Genomic DNA, 22302 nt, shown 5'->3' with positions numbered 1-22302 from the left:
GTGTGGAGTTTGCATGTTCTCCCCGTGCTTGCGTGGGTTTCCTCCGGGCACTCCGGTTTTCTCCCACATTCCCAAAACATGCATGATAGGTTAATTGGCCGGTCCAAATTGTCCCTAGGTGTGAATGAGCGAGCAAATTGTTTGTCCCTGTGTGCCCTGCGATTGACTGGCAACCAGTTCAGGGTGTCCCCTGACCACTGCCCGAGGATGGCTGGGATGGGCTCCAGCACCCCTGCGACCCTACTGAGGATAAGCGGTGCAGCTAATGGATGGATGGAAGATAATGTAAATAGATTGGAAATAAGTAGACTTCAGTAGAAACTTGGTTCTTACCGTAGTTGTCCGTCCTGGCTAAAGTCGTTGTCAGTGTGTCTTTGGTTTGAGTCACTGAGAGGCCTTACGTTGGTCTGAGGGAACATCATGGGGTTGCTATAGAACGGCATGGTCAGACTTGTGTTGGTTTGCACTGGCAAACTAACTGATTGCACTTGGTTACTCCGAGATATCCTCTGTGGGACCTTTCGAAAACGATCAGAGCAATATGTTTAAAAAAAAAAAACAGCTTTTGCAACTCACTTGCGTGTAGGGAAATACGGTACCTGTGTTGAGGGAGAGCTGTTCTCTCTTAAAAGTGAGTGAGGGGACGAACTGTGCGCCCCACAGGACGGTGGTTTAGGCCTGAGAGCTGGCTGATGAGCCCCTGATTGGCTCTGTGAGGCCGGCCTTCCTGGGCCCTGTTGCTGCGGCTGCTGTGGCTGTGGAGCTTGCTGGCATATTTCGTTCTGAATGGGCTGTTGGAGCAGCATCTACAACACACATTAGGGAAGTGTGAGTCTTTGCTGATAGCAGATAACAGAAGAGTTATGTTGGACACGGGCGCCGTACTGGCAGTGGTAGCACAGGTAGTTTACAAGCTGCTATAGCCGAGCTAGCAGAGCAATCCAAGTTTAGCATCATAATTATGGAAAAATCCATCTACATGCCGTTGCCATTCCAACTACCGTAAATTCTGGACTATAAGCCGATACTTTTCCCCCTAACTTTCAACCCTGCGGCTTATTCAGTGATGCGGCCAATTTATGTCATTTTTCGAACAGCCGCCAGAGGCGCTCGAGTGTTGCTACCATTAACTGCCCTGTCACTGGGATGAAAGTTATATTATTATCATTATTAAAGCTTTGAAAACTCTCTCGGTGTACCGTCTTTCTTTGTAAATATGTGTAACCCATGTATAATATGTATTTGCAACTGTATATTTTTGTAATCTATTTATTTTTATTTATTTTAGACACTTATTCTGATATGTTTTGCACGGGCGAATGAAAAAGGAAGGGCGGAACAAACGCGGGGTGACGGGTTTAGTGGGGACCCCTAAAGGTGAGGGAAGAAGTTTGTTAAAGAAAAAGGAGTTGCGTGAGTAAACGTGTTCATCTGATATATTTTGCCCACCCTTACCTTTGGAAATATACAATTTTTTCCTTGGATTGCTTTCAACGGGACCCGGACTCTGCAGGTCTGCATCAAACCGTAAGTACAGTATCATTTTCCGTTCATTTTGCCGGCTAGGATTTTTGGACTGTGGACCTTAATGAAGGACATTTAGTTTCAATCGCGGGACTTGAAGTCTGGTTTGGGTAAATTTTGTGTTTGTGTTAGATTTTTCGATGTGGGCGCATGCGGCTTATATACAGGTGCGGCTTGTGTATGGACAAAATTGGTTTTCCTCTTAAAATGTGGTGGGTGCAGCTTATAATCAGGTACGCTCTATAGTCCGGAATTTACGGTAGTCACTTTTTAATTATAGCAGTCTTACTCAAAATGTACTGTTATACCTGGTACCAGTTACAACAGTGCTGAGTTACAAAGAAAAGTTTGTCTAAAACAGGGGTGCCACAGTCAAACAGATGCGACGGCCATGTAAAAAACTGATCTTATGTTAAAAAATTTAAAACGATGCCTATGGTCTAGAGCAGGGGTCTCCAACCTTTTTCAAGCTGAGAGCTACATTTTGTTATCTATTAGTGCCAAGGGCACTCCGTTTTTCATGCATTTCTAAAATAACAACTTATGATGTTATTACTATGATGTTGCTGTGTAATTACCAGGGTAATTATTGGAAGTAGGGTTAAATAGACTCAGTCAACCACTAGAACATAATTTTAGTGAAAAGTCTCTATGACCCAGCACTGATAAGCTATTTTCAATCCGCGGGTCCCTCAGATTTATTTATATATATATATATATATATATATATATATATATATATATATATATATATATCCCGCGACCCTACTGAGGATAAGCGGTGCAGCTCATGAGGTCAGATGAGATTATATATATATATATATATATATATATATATATATATAAATAAAATGTCACGGTTGCCATGGCACCCAATTGGCCCCGCCCATGTGGCGCCAGCTGCAGCTCGTTGACAGATTGGCTCCCTGTCAGTATTTAAACTCTGTCCTGTCAGTCCCCTTTTGTCCGTCTGTCTGCGAATCTCTGTTTTTCACAGCAAGTCCTTTTTCGCATGTCCTGTTTTTTGCTCCTGTTAGTCTCCCGTTACAATCTGTTTTGAGCTAGATCACGTCAACTCTCCTCTCCTGGCTTCCGACTTGTTTCCGATCCCAATCACGTTTTTCCTCTTTGACCCGTTTTTTCCGTTCCCGACACTGCCATCGCTCGCCACGGAAGTCCCACTTCCGCGTCTGAGCAACCTACTCCCCGTGACCAGCGATCTCCGGATCGTGTGTGCGCTCCTCTCCCTTCTTCCCAATAAAACTGTGAGAAATGTTACGCGAGTGGGTCCTGTCTCCGTTCTGGTCCTGACAATATTCCAATATGATCATATAAAACAATGTTTTCTCATGGTTCTGTCTGTAATAGAGTCAGGTCAGGCCTCAAATGTCAATCATTAGTCCGGATTCAAACTTTACTATATATATATATATATATATATATATATATATATATATACACACACATCAGTGTGCATTATCATGGTTACCAAAAGTACTCAAAGTAAAACAACACTAAGAGATGGAAGCTAGCTCAGTAGCCTAGATGGTAGTGTGCCCGCTTTGAGACTGGGAGGTCGCTGGTTCGCGCCTCGGCCGAGTCATACCTAATTGGTAAAATGGCGGCGCCCTCTGTTGGCTGCGGCTGCATCGGCTCGCTACAACGGGTCAGGTGTATCGACATTTCGTTCTGTGTATATTGTTACAAAGAATGACAATACAAAGGATATTATTATTATTATGACTTTAAACTATGTGTGAAAAACACTGTATCAAGATCAATTTTAATGTTGTGTGGGAAAGAATAGAACTGCGCACGAAAGTGTATAGTAGGATGTGTGACAGTCATAGTAGTGTGTGTGAGAAAGCATAATGGTGTCCAGGGTTGGGTAGAGTTACTTTAACTGGATTACTTTCAACGACTTTTGGATTACTCCGATACCAAATATGCTAATAAAAGACAAAAGAAACGAAATAGGAATAAAATGACTACATTTTGTGCAGGCTTGGGGAGTAACAGAATACACGGAACGGCAAAAATGATGTTGGCAAGCTGTTTGGATTGATTTTCATTTTGTTTCTGTCGCATTTGATGTTTGTTTTGCCGGAGATCAAAGCCGGGAGAGAAAGCTTACCACGTGTTGTGAGTCATCATTTGATTCATATTGAGTTTCTTTTGTCTTTTATTAGCATATTTGGTATTGAGTAATCCAAAAGTCATTGAAAGTAATCAAGTTAAAGTAACCCTACCCAACCCTGAGCACAAGTTATTAGGTTTTCATGCTGCCTCTTGGTGGGGCTATTGGCCCTTCTACTGATCCCAACAAAAGGCGACTCAGAGTAAAGAGACTGAATTTATACTGTCTAGTCCAGGGGTCGGGAACCTTTTTGACTCAAAGAGCCATAAAAGCAAAAAATATTAATTTTATTTTGGGAAAGAGCCACACCATATATTATGAGACAAATTTACAAAATTGCTAAACCCGCACCCCAGACAAAAGCTTAGTCTTCAGCACATTTATTTTTAATGATTTGATAAAAAATATGAAAAGAGAATAATGCCAGAGCCCCTGTCCCAAAATCAACAAACATACCACTTTAAACTTGTCTCTTTCTTGCAATTACTCAAGATCGGTTAAACTCCTTTTGACCCTTTTTTTTCATACATATTGGTTTCAAAACCAGATGCAAGCAGTTATTGTGTAAAAACGTCACAACATTCTGCAAATAGGGAGCCTGATGAGCTCACTTTTGGCGCAGATGGCGTAGGGCGAGAGATGGGAGGGAGTGCTTGCGCTTTTTGCATGGCTCCACCCATCCCTCCCACTCACCCAATCAAAAGACTAAGTTCTCTTCCGGTGTTTTGGCGTATTTACAGTGTGTTCTGTGGATTCATCATAAGGTATCTGAACACTGAACACAGATTATATAGTGAACTTTTGTATAAAGGATTCTTTAGCGTTGTACAGCCAAAACGAGTTTCTTTTTTGGTGTGACACCTTGACTGTAAATTGTAGTGAAAAACGTGCCCTATATATACTGCGAAGTAACATCGGATACTTAGCTTTGGATTGGATTTGCGTGTACCTGAATAGGATGAAGAACTCAAATTTCAAACAAAATTTTGCATGCAATCAAATTTGTCTCTGAGCCATAGATATTCATAGAAAGAGCCATATATGGCTCGCGAGCCATAGGTTCCCGACCCCTGGTCTAGTCAATAATAATAATAATAATAATAATTTCCTTGTATTGTCATTCTGTGTAACAATGTTCACAGAACGAAATGTCGATTGCACCTGACCCGTTGTAGCGAGCCGATGCAGCCGCAGCCAACAGAGGGCGCCGCCGACCACTTTTTAAGTCTTAGGAATGACTCGGCCGGGGCGCGAACCACCGACCTCCCAGTCTCAAAGCGGGCGCCTTACCATCTAGGCTACTGAGCTGGTAGACTCAAGTCGAGGAGTTTGCTACCTGTATATTGGCGAGGTGAAGCTTCTCTTTGATGTCATGCAACTCCTGTTGCTGCGTCTTAATATTAGCCTGCAGGATGCGTGTCCTTTCCTCTAGTTGCTCTTTCAGCTGGTTCACGACTCCCAGCTGAGGCTGCTGCAGCTGAAACATGGCCGACTGCTGCTGCGTTTGTTGTTGCTGAAAACACAAAATCCTACCTGTCAAGTTATACGCTTTCCCTGTGTTTTCTACGTTTCTTTCATCATCTCAAATTGTGTACGCTCTTTAACAAGAACTAACAGACTGATCTCATCTTGCTCGTTTTGGGTCACTGGTAGCTCACGAGAACGTTATCGTAGATTGCGGATATTGTCACGGTACACTAGCATATGTTATCCTAGATCTAGCATTTATTTTTCGTGCACATTGTTTACACCACAGGTGTCAAAGAGGCGGCCCGCGGGCCAGATCAGGCCCACCAAGGGATTGAATCCGGCCCGCGGGACAACACTCAGAGAAGCGCAAGAGAAAAACAAGCTGCAGGTTGAAATATGTCAACTTGATATTGCCAAAGCCAGGTGCCTCGAACAAAGACAATGGACTTGTATCTCTCTCTCTCTCTCTCTCTCTCTCTCTCTCTGTCTCTCTTCAACCCATTTTCTCCCACTCTGTCTCTGTCTCTCTTCCAACCCTTTTCTCCCACTCTGTCTCTGTCTCTTTCACTTTGGTGTCTCTCGTTTTCTCTTCCTTTGTTGCTCTTTGTCTCTTTCTCTCTCTGTGTCTTTTAACCTCTTTTGCTCTAACGTCCTTTTTTCCTTTTCCCTCTTTTCTCTTTCTCTCTTCCTAACCTCTGCGCTTTCTTTTCTCTTTTCTCTCCTTCTGTCTTTCTATTTCTTTCTGGATTTCTTTCTTCCTCCCTTTCTTTTCTCCCTCTCTCGCGACTTTTTATTTTTTGTTTTTCATGCTCTCTCCCTCTCTCTTTTTCTTTCTTTGTTCCGCCCTCCTTTTTTTTATTTCTTTATCTCTTCTTCTTTCTCTTGAATCTACTCGTCCGGCCCCCGACAATGTTTGTTCTATCATGTGGCCCCCGAGTTCAAATCATTTGACACCCTTGCTATATGCATTTTAGTTTTATGAAGACGGGATTTGTTACTGAAATAGTAAAACTAAGTTATGCTATGTTAATATGATAGAGATAAAATGTAAAAATGTCTTTTTATCAACATCAATAAAAATACGATTAACATTGCAGGAGACATTGAGACTTATCTAGGTTTCAAATAACTCAATGATATTGATCGGTTTGATTCCATCCATTCATTATCTGCACCGCTTATCCTCAGTAGGGTCGCGGGGGTGCTGGAGCCCATCCCAGCTTTCTTCGGGTAGTGGGCAGGGGACACCCTGAACTGGTTGCCAGCCAGTCGCAGGGCACACAGGGACAGACAATTGGCTCGCTCATTCACACCTAGGGACAATTTGGACCGGCCAATTCACCTGACAAGCATGTTTTTGGAATGTGGGAGGAAACCGGAGTGCTCGAAGGAAACCAAAGCTAGCATGGGGAGAACATGCAAACTCCACACAGGAGGTTCAATCTCATGACCTCAGAACTGCCGCACACGCGCTAACCACTGCACCGCCGTGCTGCCCCGGTTTGATTCCTAATCTATGAAAAAAATATGGTAGTCCCTCTTAAATTCAAATTTTTATTGAAGCATATCCCCTTGTCCTATGCTTTACTCGATAGTGTGCAACATTAGTTTTAACTATTTTCTCAAAACATTTTTTTTTTTAAATTTATTAATAAGGTGTGATTCCATTCATTGCTATATTCCAATTTAGCCCAAATGATAAATGTAACAGGGCAGCACGGCGGCGCAGTGGTTAGCGCGTGTTCGGCAGTTCTGAGGTCATGAGATTGAACCTCCTGTGTGGAGTTTGCATGTTCTCCCTGTGCTAGCTTGGGTTTCCTTTGAGCACTCCGGTTTCCTCCCACATTCCAAAAACATGCTTGTCAGGTTAATTGACCGGTCTTGGGAACCTCCTGCGTGGGTTCAAATCCATCTCCAGACTTCCTGTGCGGAGTTTGTATGTTCTCCCCGTGCTTGTGTGGGTTTCCTCCGGGCAGTCCGGTTTCCTCCCACATTCCAAAAACATGCATTTCAGGTGAATTGGCCGGTCCAAATTGTCCCTAGGTTTGAATGAGCGAGTTGTCTGTCCCTGTGTGCCCTGCGATTGGCTGGCAACCGGTTCAGGGTGTCCCCTGCCCACTGCCCGATGATTGCTGGGATGGGCTCCAGCACCCCCGCGACCCTACTGAGGATAAGCGGTGTAGCTGATGGGATAATGATGATGATAAATGTAACAATAAAAAATGTTCAATCACTTTACCTCCCAGACACAAACGGAGCATTATTAATGGCTCAAACTATGTCTATATTAGGGCTTTAGGGATTGAGCATAGTGGCGTAGTCTATAGGTGCAATTTACGAACAGCAGCAGTAAGCCCCCTAAAAGCACTGCGTACAAACAAAAGAGGAAGACAAATGACAGGAAGGGAAGTCTAAACACTAACCATTGCCGAGTTCTTGCTGCAGGGAGGAGAAAGAGGGAGGCTGATTTGAGGCACCACGTCAAAGGAATTTTGTCTTTGGATCGCATTCTATAAGATGAAGATGGCAGAGGTTATACCACTGAGTCTGTCTTGTGGTTTCCCACTTTCTTATGATCTCTAAACACACACAGTTTTTGTATCAACTAACCTTTGAACGGCCAACTTGTCTGGCAGGCGGTCTCTCGGTCCCAATTGAAGTCGACTGCCACGACGGTGTGCAGGTCTCTGTGTATGAATTTACAGCTGCACCAAACAAAACAAAAAGATTAGACGGTTTCACGTGCAGCTCCTTCTCAAGGTCTCTTCGGTTTCCTAACAATGAGGTTTATGGGTTTTTCCTTGCGGTTGTGTAGGTTTTAGATCAGGGGATGGTGTCATGGTATGTAGTCTGTACAGCCCTTTGAGACCTCTTGTGATTAGGGGCTGTACGAATAATAATGACTAGATAAAGTTGGATACTTAAGAAGAAAACAAGTGCATGATTGTGACAAAATGTAATAGGGGTCACATTTTATTGTCAAGTCATGTCATGTTTATTTGTATATCATAACCGCGGTGTACTTGTCCCACCAAAGATCCACATTCACGCTGGACTGGATGATGAGGTTTTTATTACAGTTACTGCAGATGAAATGAGTCACAACATTAGCTTTTCTGCTGGCTTTGATCTCTTTGATCTGCAGTAACTGTAATAAAAACCTCATCATCCAGTCCAGCGTGAATGTGGATCTTTGGTGGGACAAGTACACCGCGGTACACGAATGACAATAAAGTATATCTGAATCTGAATATCCCTTAATCACAAAGAGTCTCAAAGGGCTGCACAGACTATTGCAAACTACAGACTATTATGACACCATCCCCTGATCTAAAACCAAATTTTTAGGTTGTTATAATTCTTAATATCCATCCATCCATTATCTGCACCGCTTATCCTCAGTAGGGTTGCGGGGGTGCTGGAGCCCATCCCAGCTATCTTCAGGCAGTGGGCAGGGGACACCCTGAACCGGTTGCCAGCCAGTTACAGGGCACACAGGGACAGACAATTCACCCCCCCATTCAAACCTAGGGACAATTTGGACCGGCCAGTTAACCTGACATGCATGTTTTTGGGATGTGGGAGGAAACCCACACAAGCACGGGGAGAACATGCAAATTCCGCACAGGAGGTTCAATGTCGTGACCTCAGAACTGTGCTGCACACACGCTGACCACTGTGCCGCCGTGCTGCCCATAATTATTGATATGCACTCTTGAATTTCAGAGTAAATAAAATGCAAATTTACAACAACAAAAGTAGGAAATGTATGAGAAAAATAAACCCGCAGGGAAAGAAACAATAGAAGTTATATGCATATTTCTATTGTTGCAATGATGGGAAAAATATAATGAGTTAGGGTACATGAACTCAAATATACTGATGTTCAGGGGCTTTCTCACCATTTATCGATAGCATAATCCTGATTCGAATATTGTCGTATTACAGTCTTGTTCCACGGACAGACTGAGGAGATCATTTCTTCCTCATGCCATGAGGCTCTTTATCTCCACCCGGGGGAGTAAAAGCCCACATTAAACCCCACCCCAGCATTTGCATATTACCCTATTTTTATGACAGTGTGTATTTTCCGTAGCACTATTTAAATACTCTATATCACAGGTGTCAGACAGGCGGCTCGCGGGCCAGATCAGGCCCACCAATGGTTTAAATCCGGCCCGCAAGACAACAGTGGGAGAAGCGCAAGAGGGAAATGAGCTGTGGTTTGAAATATTTCCACCGGATGTCAGCAAAGACAGTTAACACTTGCAAAACAATTGTGGTCGTATTTCTCCATTTCACTTCTTTATTTATTCCTCCCTCTTTTTCTTTCTCCTGTTCAGTCTCTCTTTCTCTCATTCTTTCTTTGCTTTATGTCTCTCTCACTCTCCAACTCTTTCATTTTCTCTGTCTTGCTCTCTTTCTATTTTCTCTCTCTAATTTACACTTTAATTCTCTTTCTTTTTATTTTTCTTTCTCAACCTCTTTCTTTCCCCTTTTCGACCTCTTTCGCTCTCTCTCTCTATATACATATATATATATATATATATATATATGTATATATATATTTTTTTCTCTCTCTTTCTCTCTCTTTCTTTCTCACCCTCTTTCTTTCCCTTTTTCGACCTCTCTTTCTCTCTCTCTTTCGTTTTCTCTCTCTCTCTCTCTCTCTCTCCCTCACCTCACTTTGTCTTTTTCTCCTGCTGACTTTTTTTTCTGTCCTTTCACTGCTCTTATTCTTTTTATCTTTCTCTTTTTTCACTTTCTTCCTCTCTATCTTCATTTCCCCCTTCTCCTCCATTCATATCTCTATTCTGCTCTCTCTTTTTCTCTCACTGTTGTTCTCCCTATCTATTCATCGCTCTCTTTCCCTCCCCCTCTTTCTCTCTCTTTTTCTCCCTCTCTCTTTCTCTTAAACTTACTAGTCCGGCCCCCGTGAGATTTTTTTAGAGCATTTGTGGCCCCCCCAGCTAAAACCAGTTTGACACCCCTGCTCTATAGCAACACGTTGTATTGGGTATTTTTGTATTCTATTTCTTATTTGATTATTTCACTTTTCAACACAAAGATACTGCTGGAAGTGTGAATTTCCCTACGGGGATGAATGAAGTATCTATCTATCTATCTATCTATCTACAACACAGGTGTCAAAGAGGCGGCCCGCGGGCCAGATCAGGCCCACTAAGGGATTGAATCCGGCCCGCGAGGCAACACTTAGAGAAGCGCAAGAGAAAAACAAGCTGCAGGTTGAAATATGTCAAAAGCCAGGTGCCTCGAACAAAAACACTGTACTTGTATTTATTTATTTCTCTCTCTCTCTCTTTTACTCTCTCTTTCTTTTTTTCTTTTTTTCTTTATCTTCTTTTCTCTTTTTTTCTTTCTTTTTTTCTTTCTTTCTCTTTCTTTTACTCCTTTTTCTTCTTTCTTTTTCTTTTTTTTTCCTTTCTTTCTCTTGAATCTACTAGTCCGGCCCCCGACAGAATGTTTGTTCTATCGTGTGGCCCCTGAGTTAAAATGAGTTTGACACCCCTGATCTACAAGATTCACATTTGTAGTGCATCTCATGATTTGATTCCCCCCGTCAAGCTCCATAAATGGAGCAAACACTGGATTCTTGTTTGTGAAGTCACAACAGTGAATACTGTGAGTGCAAGTCCATCCCAAGTACGGTTAATAATAATAATAATAATAATAATTTCCTTTGTATTGTCATTCTGTGTAACAATGTACACAGAACGAAATGTCGATACACCTGACCCGTTGTAGCGAGCCGATGCAGCCGCAGCCAACAGAGGGCGCCGCCATTTTACCAATGTTATAAGTCTTAGGTATGACTCAGCCGAGGCGCGAACCAGCGACCTCCCAGTCTCAAAGCGGGCGCCTTACCATCTAGGCTACTGAGCTGGTAAGCTTGAATTGAAAAACCTAACTGTGCAAAAGTGCACAGGGGTTCTTAAAACTGTTGCTTACTTTTCATGTTAGCAACTTCTCATTGAATCGAGTCTGTACCAAACATATTACTCACATCGCACTTGAAATGAGAATAGCATGAATTGGGGTTCCTTCAGATTTGGTAACAATACAGCTGAGTCACTGAAACCTCATTTTGCCTCTGATGCATAACCCACAGACTGACGCAAGTTAGACAATTTTCAATGGAGCAATGCCTACTGGGTAAATTATTTAGCGTTTGTGTGTTACTGTGACTTCCTGACCAATACATGGAAAATGAAACCGTGCCTTTGTCCTAACTAATGAACGTCTAGCCCAGGGGTGTCAAACTCATTTTAACTCGGGGGCCACACCATAGAACAAACATCCTGTCGGGGGCCGGACTAGTAGATTAAAGAGAAAGAAAAAGAGAGAAAGAGGGAGGGAAAAGGAGAGAGGGCGGGACAAAGAAAGAAAAAAGAGAGGGAGGGAGAGAGCGTGAGAAACAAAAGATAAAAAGTTGCAAGAAAGGGAGAAAAGAAAGGGAGAGGAAGAAAGAAATCCAAAGAGAAATAGAAAAACGGAAGTAGAGAAAAGAGAAAAGAAAGCGCAAAGGATATGAAGAGAGAAAGAGAAAGAGAGAAAAGGAAAAAAGGAAGTTAGAGCAAAAGAGGTAAAAGGCGCAGAGAGAGAAAGAGACAAAGAGCAAAAAAGGAAGGGAAAAAGAGACACAGAGAGTGAAAGAGACAGAGACAGAGTGGGAGAAAAGGGGTGGAAAAGAAAGAGAGATAGAGAGAGAGAGATAAATACAAGTACAGTGTCTTTGTTCGAGGCACCTGGCTTTGGCAACATCGAGTTGACATATTTCAATCTGCAGCTTGTTTTTCTCTTGCGCTTCTCTGAGTGTTGTCTCGCGGGCCGGATTCAATCCCTTAGTGGGCCTGATCTGGCCCGCGGGCCGCCTGTTTGACACCCGTGGTCTAGCCTAATGTGTGACCTTGCTTTTAAACACACATGCCATGAACAAAAAAAGAGATTGTTTTATTGTGTACGTAATACCAGTGTCTGAAACTCATGAGAAAAAGTTAGCTGACTCCAACTCTGAAAAGTCGCCCGCCCGGCCATTAAGTTTCCTGCCCCATTTTTCACAACTTGAAACACAATAAGACGACTCATCGCAAAAAAAAACTATTGTTGCAAGGTATTAAGGATTGATCATCAGAATATATAACAGAACAACTCTTTAAATTTAAGTTTATTATCAATCTACTTATAACATTCATTGCATGTATTTGACATCACTGTTTTCCATCTGCCATCATTATGTACCTGTATTTACTCATCTTCATTCACGCATCGTCTGCTACAAGCCACGTGAACTCCTCTTTCCACGGTTCTTTTAATGTACGTTTACGTTTTGTAGCGTCATCCATTTTGTTAGCTTCTTTTGAATGTTTTTTTCTGGGGCTGAGGTTTTGGCTTAATTTCTGGTAAGGGGCCGGTCACACAGACATTTGCGGCTGAATCACGGCTAAAATTTTGCGTTTTTTTTTTGCCCGTGGTTGCCCGGGATGGAAAGTGCGCAAAATTTGACAACCCGCCGTTCGTCTGTGGTATGGCCGGAAAAAAGACGCCGGCGACTGTTCCGCTTCCTCATCGCGTCATTTCTGCGTCATTTTCTCGTGTGGACCACGGGTATAAAAGCTCCAAGCCCAAGCTAAGAACCTAGCATCAAAGCCTTGCTACGACCATTGTTAATGCACCGAAAGATTTATTCGAAATGAAGAGAAACTACGCTGACGGTGATCCATGTTCACCCCCTTGACGTCACAAGCACAATGGTGTGCTCGGCAAATCGCGCTGTATATACGCGGAGAAAGGCGTTTGACTGTCACACGCGTAACACGCTAATTTCACGTAATAACACCGCGATACAGGCGCAGAACATGCTATTACCATGCTCCGCCCACGATTATCCGCTGAAATTTCCCGTCCTACCCATGTGTAACTACGCCCTGGCCGCGGCCAGAGCACGTCGTTCCGCGTCATTTCCGCGTCATTACCTCGTGTTGACCACGTGTGCGGCACGCGGTTTAACACGTGCTCAAACTTTTGAGCAGCTCAAAAGTTTTGAACGCGGCCAACCACGTGAAAATTTCCGACCGCGAGTAAAGCACTGCTCTATCTCGTCTATATGGCGGTCTCAAAACGTCCAACAGCGCCTAACGACATCTGCTTCACGGTCAGAAGCTTACGGCCGCGGTCCAGCCTCGATAAACTCGTGAAAGGCTGTGTCCACGCGCTCTCAAGAATTGAACAGCGCAAAATATTGTCGTGCTGCCACCCGCGCGCGATTTTCCGACCTCGTGTTGTGCACTGCCGTAACTCGTCTGAATTGCGATCTCAAAGCGTCCTATAGCGTCCGCCTCAAAGTCAGAAATTTCTGGCCGTGATTCAGCCGCAAATGTCTGTGTGACCGGCCCCTAAGGTTATGTCAGAGTGCAGTTTCCTCATGCGTGAGAAGATAAGCAGGACATTGTGGTTCAGCCTTTAAGCTATTTATTCCTCAACAGCAAGCAAACAAGAACACGGCTCCATTCAATACAAGATGGCGATCGACAATTAGCAAAACGAAATATGGTGCGTGCGTAATGACGCCACACAATGGAAAACGTCTTACCGCAATACCACGAGTAAGAGCGCTATTAAATTGACGAATCTTAACAATTCCTAACTACTTCTCCATTTTTCTTGTGTTCTCTGTGCGTCTATTTTGGAAAATTATATGCATAACGCTCAGGAATTTTTTTTGTATTTATTATTATTCAGCCAGTATCAACCATCAACATGATATTTACCGGAAATCATTTTGTCACGCGAAGCTATCGACGTGACACGTCGCCTTCGATCGGCGCCGGGTTTTTAGACCCAACTGCTGTGTTGGGAGTCATTAGGTGAGCAAACCCCCCAATTCCAACCCTTAATGCCGAGCGCCAAGCAGGGAGGCAATGGGTACCAATGTTCAGGGATCAGAATTTTCCGCGGATCCGCGGATTTCCGCTGTTTTTGAACCCCAAAGGCATTCCGACTTTTTCACTTTTTCTCTTGCGTAGCAAACAAATTCAAAATCCGACTGTCTCACTCTTTCCTTTATTGCTCTGGCGCACCCTGGCGGCTGTTAGAAAAATTGGCCGCATTGATGCTCAAGCTGCAGGGACTGAACTGCATTTGAACTTATCTTGCAGTATTTACAAAAAAAATCAGTTATGTGGGCAAATTATTTTAATCTTCTAAAAATGTTACTTAAATGATAAATATAAGCATGGTTTTGGACAAGTAAATTGCCTAAAACCCAGGAGCTTGGGTGGGGGGGCGGGGTGGGGGGGAGGGTGGGTTTGGCTCCGCCCTGCTTTATTCCTGGACCCTGGCTATTTCAGCTGAAAATGAAAATCTCCATTCTGATCCCTGAATGTTGTAAGTCTTAGGTATGACTCGGCCGAGGCTTGAACCAGCGACCTCCCAGTCTCGGAGCGGGCGCCCTACCATCTAGGCTACTGAGCTGGTCCGGAAGCACGAAGTTATTGGATACAGGCTTCTGATTGGCTGCCGATGCAAATAGCCAAACGAACCGAAATTTCCAACCGAACCGAAATTCTGAAATTTCCAAAACGAACGAAGATTTCGAAATCGAAATGAAACGTTTTATTTGTAAAACAAAACAAAACCCCCCAAAAAAACCTTTATTTTTTTAGGCTTTTTTTTTTCCTGAAAAATTTCTCGGCCACCCGGGCAGATACGTTTTGTAATAATAATAATAATAATTTCCTTTGTATTGTCATTCTTTGTAGCAATGTACACAGAACGAAATGTCGATACACCTGACCCGTTGTAGCGAGCAGATGCAGCCGCAGCCAACAGAGGGCGCCGCCATTTTACCAATTAGGTATGACTCGGCCGAGGCGCGAACCAGCGACCTAAGTTGTACTCCCGACGAAAAAGATGGGCAGACGTTATTTCAGGCACTGGTAATACGTCGATTGGCCGCATTATCATGCAATATCCCAGTTCTTTAAACTGCAGACGGTGGACGTTAAACTCTGCAGGTATACAGAAGCATCGTCTCCATGTTTGGTGACCTCGCTGTAAGCGAGTCGTCCCTTTAGGTAGCAGAGCATGACTCACATGCCGAGTCCGACAGCGCAGTGTGGGAGGATTTCCGAGAGCTGTGGGAGGATACCGAACGCGCGCCGCTGTTTTTGTCCCGTGGTGTATCCATCGTAGAGCACATGTACAGATCCTGGGCCTAAAACACACCAAACGATACGGCCCGTTTGATATTTTTGCGGATCGGCTTGAGATGTTTCTGGATATTTACCTTCAGAGAGGAGGGAGCTATCTCAGGGGGAGACAACTCTTCAAGGCCGAAAGCTCGCCTCCTTTCGGCTCGTACTTCAGCATAACTGAATCACAAGAAAATTGGTGTATTAGTCACCGTGATCCTCCAGGAAGAAGCGAGACTCATAGGCAGCTTTCATCCCAGGGCGGTAATAGAGGGGACGCATCCTTTTCATCGGGTTAGGGGACAATGCACAAAAAAATCTCACCTGACAACGGAGTGGGTGCACACGATGAACTCGGGCTTTGAGTTCCATTGGTGATATGTAATGTAGAACTGTGTTCGCAACCAGATCCACTGCTGACCCTTTGTCAGAAAGCGGTAATAGCAGGATTTACCCTCCCCAAACTGCATTACTGTGAAGAGAGAAAAAAAAAATACTAATCACATGGGGAAAATGTGTGAAATTCAAGGGAGAATAACAAAAGGAAAGTGAATGGAATAGAGAAGAATGTAGCAAAACGGACAAACACTCCGTTGTCTAATAATCATACTTTGGATCAGTTATTACATAGTAATTTAGACTGGCCAAGGCACTTCAAATTCATTGATAAAATCTGGTGACACACGCTGGTCATAAAAGTTTTAGGGGGAAAAAAGGAAATTTTTGTTCAGCTAACAAAACCATCAAAATAGCCCATAGAGCTAAAGATAACCACTTAAAAGTTGTATTTGTGGCGGATGATTATTTTTGTATATTAATTTTGTTTAAAGAGGACGTTTGCTTCCTGCTACAAACTTTTCACTTTTTTTTTTATATAATAAAAGTCTTATTTTTTGGTTTTCTAAAAACAGTCATATCAGCAAAATTGGGTCACATGGCTCATTTAAGAACATACTGTTTTTCCCAAAAATCTTAAAATAAATAAAAATAAGAACGTTACTCAAGGCAGATGATGATGCTTCATCCATCCATCCATTATCTGCACCGCTTATCCTCAGTAGGGTCACGGGGCTGCTGGAGCCCATCCCAGCTATCTTCGGGCAGTGGGCAGGGGGACACCCTGAACTGGTTGCCAGCCAGTCACAGGGCACACAGGGACAGACAACTCACTCGCTCATTCACACCTAGGGACGATTCGGACCGGCCAATTCACCTAACATGCATGGAAACCGGAGTGCCCGGAGGAAACCCATGCAAGCACAGGGAGAACATGCAAACACCCCACAGGAGGTTCAATCTCATGACCTCAGAACTGTGCCGTACACGCGCTAACCACTGCTCCGCCGTGCTGCCCTATGATGATGCTCACGTTAGATAAATCGTTTTCGAAATACATTTTTAAAACAGCCAATTTTGTAAGTTTGGTCTATGTGAGCGAAAAGACATTTTTACCAGGAAACATATTCCTTGTTTTTTCCTCTTAGTTTCTTGAATTTCATTCCAGGTAACAGTGAATCAAAATAGTAAAACTCGGATTCCATGTATTGCTTTGCAGCTTTTCCATGTGCTTTGTGCCAAACTGCTGCCACCTACTGATGTGAAGCAATATCACACTTACTCTGCTGATCACTGGGAGACAGCACCAATACCCAATAACCAGGGTTGGGTAGGGTTACTTTAACCGGATTACTTTCAATGACTTTTGGATGACTCCGATACCAAATATGCTAATAAAAGACAAAATAAACTCAATAGGAATCAAATGATGACTCACAACACGTGGTAAGCTTTCTCTCCTGGCTTTGATCTCTGGCAAAACTAACATAAAATGCGACAGAAACAAAATGAAAATAAATCCAAACAGCTTGCCAACATCATTTTTGCCGTTCCGTGTATTCCGTTACTCCCCGAGCCTGCACAAAATGGAGTCATTTCATTCCTATTTAGTTTCTTTTTACTTTTATTAGCATATTTGGTATGGGAGTAATCCAAAAGTCATCGAAAGTAATCCAGTTAAAGTAACCCTACCCAACCCTGCCAATAACCTACATATTTTGTGAATAGGAATCAATTTCCTGTCACCAATTACTGAAATTAAACCATTGCTTGTGGCACGCCAGGCTAATTCAGCGGTGTGTTGCACACAATGCTTGAAAGACACTGTTTTACATCAGGAGATTGTAAAAAAAAAAAAAAAAAAAGTACATAAGAGGGAATGTAGGTCAAGCAGGTTCAAGGTACACAATGTATGCACTCTGTAAGAACTCGGTTGCAGCTTATGAAAAAAGGAACAAGAGCCAACCCGGGGTGACTCACGTTGCTTATGACACTGAGCTATAAGCTCCAAGTCATCCACATGATAGTAATCATAACCAGACGTTCCAAGTACTTCAAAGGGCAAATACCCAATGATCGGAGAAGCCCTAGAACACATAAAAACAACAATAAGCGAGTACATCGAGGGAAAAATGGAGATCAACGACGGTACTGTCGGCAATCTCATTGGCACACGTATTTACCTGTGATCTAAAAACAGGAACTTCCATTCCAGGCTGTGTCTGGAAGTGAATTCATCTTGAGGATCATCCACGTTACACAAATCCTATTTAGAAAATGAAAAACAGGAGCGGGAAGTCACCTCAATGACTTCACAGCAAGCAATGTTTACTCAAGCGTGGCAGCAAGCCTGAATACGATTCACAATGAAAGCCTACGAGGCATAAGCCCCACTCAAGCTATACTCACAAAATGACTTCCCTGCCAGATAGAGCGGAGAAAAACAACTAATAATATAGTGGATGTCAACATATTTATCCTATTATTATTCTTTTTTTTAGAATATTACAATCAAAGTGTTTGCAGCTCAAAATGTCTAGTCATGTTTATTTGTATAGCCCTTAATCACAAGGAGTCTGCACAGACCTCAGAGTATTATGACACCATCCCCTGATCTTAAACCTACACGGGGGCAAGGAAAAACTCAAAACCTCAGCATTAGGAAAATGAAGAAACCCTGGGAAAAGACCTCTAGAATATGATAAAGAAAATCACTAATTTACCGTATTTTCCGCACTATAAGGCGCACCTAAAAGTCTTAATTTTTTTCAAAAGCTGACCATGCGCCTTATAATACAGTGCGCCTTATATATGGCTCAATATCAAAATTCGCAAGGTCTCGCAACTTACGCAACAGCCGCCGACTCGATTTTCCCCCGAACGTGGAGTAGTCCGCGGTGTATGCTGGGATTTATATACCGGCGTTTCATTGGCTAACCAATGTGTCAATCATCATTTGAATCAGTCACTATTGGCTAAAGTTATTCGGAGCCTCGGATTGGCTAGAGGGCAAAAACAAACCCTGCAATTGGCCGAAAAAGATGACTGAATAGCAAGCTTGCTAAACAACGCCATAAAGAAACATGTTTCATTAGTCTGTATTTGTAAACATTTTACTCTCCTGGATTTACTTCACTCACGGTTGTAAGAAGACCATGATTGCGTATCATTATTCAACGTGAGAACTTATGCGGCTTTAAATTTTCCCGGTATCTTGTTTTAGAACGATCTTGATGTTACTGTGATGAGTTGAGTGAATTAAACTCAATTCCAAGTGTTTATTGTCATATGCACAGTAAAGTTGCGAGCGAAAAAGAAAATAGAAACTAAGGAATGGTTGGCATTTCTTGAATTCCAAGACTTTAACCTTCCGAATGATATTTGAAATGACGCATTTAAGTGACATCGTACGGACACCGCATCCGCACGTGTCTACGACACGTATTTGCGTCTTTGCAAGCTTTGGGAATGTTAAGGGGGTAATTAGTTGGACTGAACCATCTGACTGTTTTGTCCACGTTCCCATTGTCGCGCCTTATAATCCGGTGCGCCTTATGTATGGAAGATATAGGACCAAAAACTATTTTTGGGGGGTGCGCCCTATAACCCGGTGCGCCCTATAGTGCGGAAAATACGGTACTATTTTTCTTGACTTAGATTTCCAGTCGAAAAAGAAACATTGGAATGATTCAAAACAAACTGACCTCCCAAAAGTATACAAGTGAACCCTAAATAGCTTTAAACATCCCCCCGGTCACTAAAAGACATACAAATGGTTATTTAACTTAAAAAATCATAGAATAAACGGAGCTCGCATGCCTGTCAATTTATACGTTCTACCTTTATTTGATACATCAGATCATATCACATTGTGTACATTATATAACAATCTTTATGCGGGAATGTTTTTGTGTGTGAAATGACCGATTTTGGCTCAAATCCGGATCCTTTCCGTCACTGGTAGCAGATGAAAACGTCAAGTCATGTTTGTTTGTGACGCCCTTAATCACAAAAAGTCTTAAAGGGCTGCACAGACCACAGACAGTTGCAAGCTATAGACTATTATTACACCATCCCCTGATCTAGAACCTACATGAGGGCAAGGAAAAACTAAAAAACCTCAACATGAGGAAAATGTTGCGGTATTCTACATTGTCTGTCTTGCTGTGAGTCAGTGCCGCATTGTATTTGTAAGTGTTTATTATCACTTTAAAAGGGAAGCAATTGGCAGCGGTTGACAGTTACCAAATATGCTAATCAAAGACCAAAGAAACTAAATATGAATAAAATGACTCCATTTTGTGCAGGCTTGGGGAGTAACGGAATACATGGAACGGCAAAAATGATGTTGTCAAGCTGTTTGGATTTATTTTCATTTCGTTTCTGTCACATTTTATGCTAGTTTTGCCGGAGATCAAAGCCAGGAGAGAAAGCTTACCACGTGTTGTGAGTCATCATTTGATTCATATTCAGTTTCTTTTGTCTTTTATTAGCTTATTTGGTATTGGAGTCATCCAAAAGTCATTGAAAGTAATCCAGTTTAAGTAACCCTACCCAACCCTGTATTTTATGTTCGTTTTGCCGGAGATCAAAGAGATCAAAGCCAGGAGAGAAAGCTTACCACGTGTTGTGAGTCATCATTTTATTCATATTGAGTTTCTTTTGTCTTTTATTAGCATATTTGGTATCGGAGTCATCCAAAAGTAATCGAAAGTAATCCAGTTAAAGTAACCCTACCCAACCCTGCCAGTACACTGATGTATATAGTTCTAATTTGACTTGTAGTTAAATGTGCTAAATCCCGAGATGTCATTGTAAAAGGCTCTGGGCCAGGGGTGTCAAACTCACTTTAACTTGGGGGCCACACAATAGAACAAACAGTCTCTCGGGGGCCGGACTAGTAGATCAGACAGAAAAAGAAAGAGAGAAAAAATAAGAGAAAGAGAGGGGGAGAAAAGTCAAGAGGGTGGGACAAAAAGAGAGCGAGAGCTTGAGAAACAAAAGAGATAAAAATAAAAAATCATGAGAGGAGGAATAAAGAAAGAAATCCAAAGAAAAATAGAAAGAGAGGAAAGAAAATAGAAAGAGAAGGAGAGAAGGGGAGAAATAGAAAAAGAGATAGAAAATGAAAAAAGGACGAGCAAAATCAGGTAAAATGACAGAGAGAGAGAGACAGAGACAAAGAGGAACAAAGAAAGAAAAAGAGAGAGTGAGGGAAAGAGAGAAATAGAGGATGAGAAAAAGAGAGAGAGAGAGAAAAAGAAATACAAGTACGTTTGTTCGAGGCACCTGGCTTTTGGCAACATCAAGTGGACAGTTTCAAACCCTGCAGCTCGTTTTTCTCTCGCGCTTCTCTCAGCGTTGTCTCGCGGGCCGGATTCAATCCCTTGGCGGGCCTGATCTGGCCCACGGGCCGCCTGTTTGACACCTGTGATCTAAAGGATTCTGTTTTAAGATTCAGGGTTCGTATGTGTGCTTGAAAGCCGTGAAAAGACTTGAATTTGAATGTGTTTTCAAGGATTGAAAAGTTATTGAAATTCGGCTGAAGTGCTTGTAAATGCTTGACTTTGTTGCCATGTTTCTAAAAATGACACACTGCTTTTTGAAGGCCTGGCCATTGCCGCCCGTTTCACACCCCTGCTCTAGGCCATGTTAACTGCCACATTTACTACCCGTCTCTTGTTTGGGGACAAAATAATGCGATGTGAAATCTCACCTTAAGAAACTGCGGCGTGACCAATCGTACGGTGGCGATGAGGCAGACCTGCTCCTCCAGCGACGTCAGCAGGCTCCTCCCCAACGTCAATTCGTCCCCGTTACAGGAGGACGTAGGCACTACCGCAAAATAACACCGCGTCACGGAAAGCGACTCGACCCGATTCGGCGTTATTTAAAGGGCTCACCATTGTTATGAAACTTAAAATCTCCCACGAACTTGACATACTCGTACACGGGCGGCTCTTTTGGATCCATGTTGCCTCTGGCGAGGTGACAGCAAAATTCCACATGCGCCTCACCTAGGAAAAAAGGTTTGAAACATATTTCGGTGTTGACGGAAATACGAGTCGAAACAAATGGCTTTTGTGTACAATTTCTGACTGAGGCAAATGGGAAAGACATGCTACGATTATTATCTCTCTCATCAGCCGTACCGCTTATCCTCATTAGGGTCGCGGGGGGGCTGGAGCCCATCCCAGCCATCTCCGGGCAGTGGGCAGGGGACACCCTGAACTGGTTGCCAGCCAATCGCAGGGCACACGGGGACAGACAACTCATTCGCTCATTCACACCTAGGGACAATTTGGACCGGCCAATTCACCTGAAATGCATGTTTTTGGAATGTGGGAGGAAACCGGAGTACCCGGAGGAAACCCACGCAAGCACGGGGAGAACATACAAACTCCGCACAGAATGTCTGGAGCTGGATTTGAACCCACGACAGGTTCCCATGACATGGACTGTGCCGCACAAGCGCTAACCACTGCGCCGCCGTGCTGCCTTACGATTATTATATTGTCTTAAAAAGAAACGGAATAACGTATTCTATGCACCTTTTCTGGTGTAAACAGTATAAACCGGGGGTCAGCAACCTTTTCGGTGTGGAGCAGTGTTCCCTCTAAGCTG

General features: G+C 43.0%; 1 protein-coding gene across 2 annotated transcripts in view; it reads right to left on the bottom strand.

The window, feature by feature from the left end:
• The window catches only part of npas2 (neuronal PAS domain protein 2), a 102400-nt gene that overhangs the window by 3090 nt on the left and 77008 nt on the right, over positions 1-22302 (bottom strand). For both annotated transcript variants that reach the window (XM_088320515.1, XM_088320516.1), the window contains exons 8-19: positions 21582-21695; positions 21395-21513; positions 17862-17944; positions 17659-17765; positions 15667-15814; positions 15438-15522; positions 15245-15365; positions 7742-7836; positions 7555-7641; positions 4998-5174; positions 600-806; positions 334-518 (exon numbers count right to left, since the gene is read on the bottom strand). In XM_088320515.1, the coding sequence (XP_088176641.1) occupies positions 334-518; positions 600-806; positions 4998-5174; positions 7555-7641; positions 7742-7836; positions 15245-15365; positions 15438-15522; positions 15667-15814; positions 17659-17765; positions 17862-17944; positions 21395-21513; positions 21582-21695 (1528 nt within the window). The remainder of the gene's footprint in view (positions 1-333; positions 519-599; positions 807-4997; positions 5175-7554; positions 7642-7741; positions 7837-15244; positions 15366-15437; positions 15523-15666; positions 15815-17658; positions 17766-17861; positions 17945-21394; positions 21514-21581; positions 21696-22302) is intronic.

This window comes from Urocampus carinirostris, chromosome 17 (assembly GCF_059441175.1).
Source record: "Urocampus carinirostris isolate Australia breed hairy pipefish chromosome 17, RoL_Ucar_1.0, whole genome shotgun sequence".
NCBI classification, from domain to species: Eukaryota; Metazoa; Chordata; class Actinopteri; order Syngnathiformes; family Syngnathidae; genus Urocampus; species Urocampus carinirostris.
This window is presented reverse-complemented; position numbering and strand designations above follow the sequence as displayed.